The sequence below is a fragment of the Amphiprion ocellaris genome, chromosome 20 (assembly GCF_022539595.1).
Source record: "Amphiprion ocellaris isolate individual 3 ecotype Okinawa chromosome 20, ASM2253959v1, whole genome shotgun sequence".
Classification (NCBI taxonomy): Eukaryota; Metazoa; Chordata; class Actinopteri; family Pomacentridae; genus Amphiprion; species Amphiprion ocellaris.
The window spans coordinates 27,053,485-27,060,965 of NC_072785.1; the positions used below are offsets into that span (position 1 = coordinate 27,053,485).

At 37.1% G+C, this 7,481-nt stretch overlaps 1 protein-coding gene across 3 annotated transcripts in view; it reads left to right on the forward strand.

Moving 5' to 3' along the window:
• Positions 1-6,991, forward strand: part of rab11fip5a (RAB11 family interacting protein 5a (class I)) — a 43,693-nt gene extending 36,702 nt beyond the window's left edge. For all 3 annotated transcript variants that reach the window (XM_055005783.1, XM_055005782.1, XM_035948020.2), the window contains exons 5-6: positions 2,003-2,147; positions 3,744-6,991. In XM_055005783.1, the coding sequence (XP_054861758.1) occupies positions 2,003-2,147; positions 3,744-4,001 (403 nt within the window). In that variant the 3' untranslated portion in view covers positions 4,002-6,991. The remainder of the gene's footprint in view (positions 1-2,002; positions 2,148-3,743) is intronic.
• The last annotated feature ends 490 nt before the right edge of the window (positions 6,992-7,481 follow it).

A 7,481-nucleotide genomic window follows, 5' to 3' on the forward strand; every position in this document is an offset into this window, starting at 1 on the left:
GATTTCCTTGTAAATGTAGGTCACTGACACAGGAAATTCTCTTTCCTGTTTTAATGTCGAGCCTTCGTCTCAGATGAAACTTCAGTTATTAGCTAACTGAATAGCTAATTTGATTAAACAGATAAACAGTGGCACCATTCAGCCCATCTGTGTGAAAAACAATTTTTTTTAGATGTTTGTTTGTTTACAAACTACAGTTGTGTTGTTTGTGATTTTCAGAATAAAAGTTCAATTGTAGCTTTTTCAACTCCTTCATTTCAGGAATGTTTAGGCCTGAAGGAAATAATGCAGTTTTTCACCAGAAAAATGCAGATATTTTAGAAATATTCAAACAATTTTGTATAGCAAAATGTGCTTTTAATCTGCTGTTGCAGAAACATTTGCTTTCTTAATTTTAATCAGTTTTAATCCTTTTTTAAAAATGTGGATCTCAACTCTAAATGAATAAATAATAACAGCAAAAAACGCTTGTAGTTTGGTGGTTATTTGTAAGAGATACTCAGGGTTTATTTTAATTTGTTTTAATAATAGCATTTGAATGCTAATAGTCTCTGATTGTCAGTAAAATTACACTGCAGCTATTTTTTTCTGCAGGTTACTTCGTAGTTTACTGCAAAAATTACAGTTCAACACTGGAGACTACAGCTGCCACTTTTTTACTTTTATCACTGTATTTATTTTTAAAGTGTTTTGATTACTATACAGTTGATTTCAGTAGTCTGCAGTAGAAAATAAGATTTACTGTTTAGTATTGCAACTACACTTTCCAGTAAAATGCTGTATATTTATAAAAATATAGGTAAATGCTGCCACTGTAATTAACATAAACTGTAGCTGCCTGTAAATGACATCATTTTAAAATGTAAAAACTGTGAATTGCAGGCATATATAAATAATAAACACGTGTTTTTAGTCTTTATTATCCAGAATTGAACTCTGTCTAACATTTTAAAATGCAGATAGCACCAAAACACCTAAAACAACAAGGGATAAAGGATAAGGCGAGTTACATTTTCATGCCCTTTCAAAGGCAGCTATGTGAGGTAAAACTGTAGTTTAAAAACACATTTTAGAAACAAATGAAAAATAATGTTTGAAAAAGAAAAAAAAAATTAAAAATGGCCTTTCTCAGGGCATTAGTGTAAAGTTAATACACTGCAATAATATTCTTAGCTGCCTAAATAATTTCTAAATATTGTAAATAGTTTGAATCTAATTCTAAAATTGTGCAAACAAACTAGATCTTTTTGTTCAGTTCATACCATCAGTTGATACAGTAACCTGCTGTTTACAGTTATTCTTGTCTTTGGCTCCAAAAAAGCAACTATTGTTTGAATTTGGCTGTGTTTTTACAGTAATATATTACAGTGTATTTAAACAGTTCCATCTTAACCTTGGGACCATAAGTCTGTGACAAAATATTTAGAATTTACGGTCATCTAACTTGTGTTTTTCAGAGCTTTCAGCCACATCTCACAGCCTTTTTTGCTTAGTTTTGATCTCATGATCCAAATACTCCAGTTACAGGTGCAGAGACATCTAGTGTCACCTGGTTCCTGAAACTGAGCAGGTTCAGGGACCATTAAATATGGTCAAAACCCTATCTAAGTCACAAATCAAATACCTAAAATCTTTTGAATATTTTATTCCATATATTAAAATATATGTATTCCACATTAACTACAATAAGCTCTTAGTGTCACCTACAGCCACCAGCTTTGTTTGACTGACCCTACTTTTTTGTGCTACTTTTTAAATAGAAAAACTTTATTAATTTCATATGAAACCTAGACAGAATTGACCAAAATGTACTTCCCTGGAATATGATTGACTATTTTATAGCCTCAAATGTCCAAAAACTGAGGGACCTCCAGTTTGGCAACCAGGCTTTTCACCTTTTATTACTTTAAACTCCTCTGTATGACTCTAACAGCTGGACAGGTGTTGTATGAAGTGTAATACCTGACTGTGTGTACTGTGTGCACCTGTTGTTGTCGTCCAGCCCCCACCTAGTGAAGCCCCTGACCACTGCCATGCCGGCTGAGGAGAAGCGGTCAGTGCTGGCCACCGGCCTGGAGAAGCTCAAATCCACCATCAATCCTGGGAGGAGCAGCCAGATCAGCGAGCACGAGACAGAGAGGAAGAAGGTATGTTTTAATAGTACTGTGTAGTACTACAAATACTGGCAGAGCTCCTAGAAACTGGTTTCCACTCAAGAGTAACACTGCAGTGCTGCCATACAGAGGCAAACAACAGGATAAATGTGTATTTTATGGGTCAGCGGTCATGAGTTGTGTTAAGGTTTGTATTAGATTTTGCAAAAGATATGCACTTACTTAGTTTAGCTTCCCACAGTTGCTGCGTTTTGATTTCTGATGGCAACAATGATGGCAACTTTACTCCTGAGTTTATCGATGATAAATCATCAACAAAATCTCCTTCATTAATTCCAGAATCATCTTCCTGAAATCAAACCTGACTCAAATCTATTAACATAAAGTAACACATTATGAAGGTATGTTTTTTTAAACAAGATCAGAAACATACAATTGGTTGCTGCTTATATTAGCTGGTATAAGTAGTTAGAATTTGCTTTTTAATTAGCTTTTTACTTATTCCCTCATTGCTGTCCATTTATTGTAACTCAGATGTGCTATTTACTAAAAGCACGCAATAATGATGCAAACTTTACTTGTGAGTTTAGATAAAACTGTATTAATCCCGAAGGAAAATCTTGTGCCAGGAATTAATAGTCTCATCTCATCTTCTGTCATCCTTTCTCATCTTCTCTCACCCCATCTTCTCTTCTCTCATCTTTTTTCATCTCGTCATCTCATCTTCTTTCATCATCTATCATCTTACCTTCTTTCAGATTCTCTCATCTCATCTTCTCTCATCTCGTCTTCTCTCATCTCATCTTCTCTCATCTCGCCTTCTCTCATCTCATCTTCTCTCATCTTGTCTTCTCTCATCTTCTTTCATCTCATCTTCTCATCTCATATTCTCTTATCCTTTCTCATTTTATCTCATCTTTCATCTCATCTTCTCATCTCATCTTCTCTCCCCTCATCTCATCTTATCCCATCCAGTCTTCTCTCATCTCATTTTCTCTTATCCTTTCTCATCTTCTCTCATCTAATCTTCTCTCATCTCATCTCATCTCATCCAATCTTCTCTTCGTTTCATCTTCTCTCATCTCATTTTCTCCCATCTTTTCTCATCTCATCTTCTCTCATCTCATCTTCTCTGATCTCATCTCATGTGATCTCATCTTTCATTGTCTGTCATCTCATCTTTTCTCATGTCTTCTGTCATCTCACCTCATCACAGCAATGAGGGAATAAGTAAAAAGGTAATTAAAAAGTCAAATTTAATAACTAATAATAGCTGATATGAACAGCAGCTAGTTGTATTTTTATGATCTTTAGAAAGCATATCTTCATAATGTATTGCTCTTAATTTATGTTAGTATATTTCAGTTGGGTTTGATTTCAGGCAAATGATTCTGGAATTGCTTGTCGTAATTAAAAAGTAATGAGATTTATTTGTTGACTACACGACTTTAGTTGATTATGAAACTAATAATTAGCCGCAGCCTTACAGAGTATTCACTGCGCTTCTGTCCAGTTCATGTGAATTTACTGTCTTTTGCATCAAATTTAAATGCATTAAAAGGATATCAGGCTGCACCAGTTGTTGTTTCTTTTATATATTTTTGCTTTTGTTTGTTTGTTTCCCTTCAGTCCCTGACAGAAGGAGCGGGTTCGTACTACCACCTGACCCACAGCGAACTGGTGGCCCTGCTGGTGCAGCGCGAGGCCGAGCTGGAGAGGCAGAAGGCCGAGTTTGAGCGTCAGAAACTGTTGTTGGCCAAGCGTGAGGTGGAGCTGAGGAGGCTGAAGCCGCAGGTCAAAGATCTGGAGGACTACATTGACACGCTGCTGGTGCGCATCATGGAGCAGAAGCCCACCCTCTTGCAAGTCCGCTCCAAGTTCAAGTGACGACGTCGGGGGGTTCCAAGGGTTTGCAGTTCAGTCCGCATCTGTTCACTCTTAACCTCCACAACAGCTCTTTAGTCTTTTCACTGCTATGCTGTCCTTTTTGATACAAATATTTAGGCACTGAGAGATGTCGAGGCAACGTTTTTTCCGGCCGGCATGCTTTACTGTACTGAAACATGTTGAGAAAAAATTAAAAAAAGGTTCAGTCCAAGGGGGTTTTGAATGTAGCGCGTCCTCAGGTTGTTTTCAGGTTCACAAAGCCAGGTGGCGGCTTCACGGCCCGGATGCTTCCATTTTTTGGGATCCTGGTTGCAGAAACATTGATTCCTCCTTTTCACCTCACCTGTCACTTCTGTCACCGTATCACAAAAGAGAGAAAACTGTAGGGTTTCGGTCCAGAATTCCGTGTATCCAACAACACTTCCGCAAAAGTGTTGAGGAAAGCTGATAGTCTGAGGAGCCACTCAGGTGATTATGCATGTTGTAGTCCATGAACTAAAACTGTCAGATCAATTTTTGGTCGTTTTTACAGCATATCAATAGGTTTTAGATTGATTTTCCTCTTTCAAGGCAACCATAGGTTCTGCTGAAGACAAAAATCTTCCACAGTGACCATTTTGTTGCCTTTTTTTATGTCAGTTCGTTACTTTATGATTAACAGATTAATCATAGACTGAAAACCTGTCCAGGATGTACTGCGCTTTTCACCTAATTTTTTAATTTTTTTTTTCTTTATTTAACCAGGAGAGATCCCGTTGAGATTAAGAACCTCTTTTTCAAGGGAGTCCTGGCCAAGATAGGCAGCAGCAAATACAAAACACAGTTATGAAATTACACAGTTAAGACATGATTAAAATACGAAAAAAAAATGAGTTTACAAGCAAGTTATAAAAATCACGTGCAAGTGTTAAAACTTACCATTTTAAGCATGTAGGTTGGTGCTTGGAGGTTTTTCATGTAGTGAGGAGGATTTAAAAACACTGATCAATCCCAGTTGTCTTGGGCGAAGCTAAGCCCAGGATGCAGTGATGGTGCCCCTGCAAAATAATGACTGAAACTGCTAATTCGCTGAAAAACCCAAGCACTCGTGCGTTATTTGACGATCCAAATCGTCTTCAAAACTTGTCATTTTCAGCATGTTGGTTGCTGCTCTGAGGTTTTTACCTGCAGTAAAGGGGATTTTGAAAACTGTGGCGTGCTAGCAGAATAGGAGCAGAAAAATGTGTAAAAGCGCAGCAGAAATGGCAGAATTATACCCAAAAGTGTACATCTGGTGAGTCAGAATGCCCTCAAAATGAAGTCCACTGTATTATACAATAGTGACACATTACTAATATCATAACAAAGGCAACAAAATGTTTCCTGCAAAGGATTTAAAGGCTTGACTGAGGTGATCCACAAACTAGAATTTAAAGTAAAATCTTTGAGTACATTTTGGAAAATTCATATCAAGCAAATACAAATGTGCAAATCCACTGGTGTGCTTCTGTCACTTTTTCTCATGATATACGTGTTCTATTTTGGATTGACGCCCTACAGATGTTCCCTGATGATAAATACCGAGTGCTCTGACTAGTTTTCGAACCTACAAACCAAAATGAGCTGTGTGAGAGTTCAGCTTGGTCACGTGCACAACACTGGGAACCGATCGTAGCTTCCGAATGTTCAAAAGTGTTCTTAGCCAGCAAGTGAATGGTTTTTACTTTTTCGACGCATTACAAGTGCTGTTTAATCTTTCGCTCGTTCCTTCCTCTTTCCTTTCTTTCCATTCGACGGGGCATGTCTTGAAACTTTACCCATGATGCTCAGCCACATAAGCTAACTCGATTGTCGTATGGGTCACGGTGTTATCAGGTGAAGACAGTATCACTCAGTATCCAGTCAGTATCAAGATCAGCCATCGCAGCTTCTCTGATCTCATGCTTCTTGCCTTCCCACATGTGCGTTATCGTTGAGAAGATGCCTGCGACATGCTGGTACTCGACTTCCCTCCTTTCAGTGTCACATCTCGCTTCTACACGAGCACGCATATCGCTTCCACTGCTTTCAGGTGTTACAAAGGAATATATACCGCATTTTACAGCATATATGCCGTATTGAAATGCCAAACGCTGCCTTATTTTTGTTCCGTTCATCGAGAATCTCGCACTTCATTTTACTTGTCGGGGCTCGGGGCAGGTTTTGAAAAAAAAGTAGAAAAGCCATCTGTTCACTGAAAGTTTTTCCCTTTATTTGTTTTTTTTTTTTAAAATTCTTCTAAAGCTTTGTTATGATATTGTTTAGGCCACTGCACAATAATAAATTGTATGCATACCAATAGAACCTGAGTAGTTACAGTGATTTCCTGTGAAATGCCAAAAAAAAAAAACTGACAAAAAAAATGCAATAAAAACAAAAAAAAAAAAAAACACAAAGCCTTGAAACTTAATCTATGGAGCAGATCGATACACCATAAAGTATTCTGATATGATGCCACTTTTAACAGCATTTGTGGATGTTCTTGCACTACTTAATCGTCAGAAGAAAACTCTGCTGTACCCGTCTGTCTGATCTCGGTATAGTTAGATGTACTTTACACCGTACTGCACTTTCTAATCGCTCTGTGATTCCAGCACTCGGCCTACTTTTGACACCACAACGATGATTAGCCAGTGAGCTCAACGCATACAAAACGCATCTAAAAACCATCTCGTCATCTCAGTTCTGCTGTGCGATCGCAATACCAAGTGCGTAGATGACTGTAGAGACATTTTTAAATGTGACTCAGCACTTTCCGGAGTGCAAAAAATAAACATCCTCGTTCATGTCTTCCATTTTACAAGGTTTCTTATTTAAGTTTCTACTGATTGTATTTTGTCCTGGACTGTGTAGCTGGTGGAATGTGCTTAAGGTAGTATGTGAGATTGGAACGTTTACAATCCGTGATGCAATTCTGTTTCACAAATTTTGTATATTTAATAAAGAATATTTTGTGTTTCTTGCTCACCGTATGCTTGGTGGTGGTTCTTTCTTTGTTTGCAGTGAAGTTTCACGTTTGCATTCAGAGTTGGATTGTAAAATAAGAACTTTCTTATTTTTTTGCACTAAACATTCAAGTAGACATTAAACTAAATTAGTTGGTTGTTTTTCTTCTTGTCCTTTCTTCTTCTGCTACTTAAAGTTGTTTGCTGCATTTTTACAGTATAAAAAGGATGCACAAGGATTAAATGAACTACTTTTCAGCAGCTCTTTAAAACTTTCTAAACCAGATCCAGTTCTGTTGAAAATGTAAAATTGCACACACACACAAAAAAAATGCACCTACACTACCATTCAAAAGTTTGTATTTTTGATTAATTTAATGTTATCTTGAAAAAAAAACTGTTTTCCTATCAAAAATGAGGACATTTCTAAGTGACTCCAAACTCTTGAACTGTAGTATATATAGTCTACACTTTTCTTTTAATTTACTTTTTTTTTTACAATTTCATTTTTTCCATG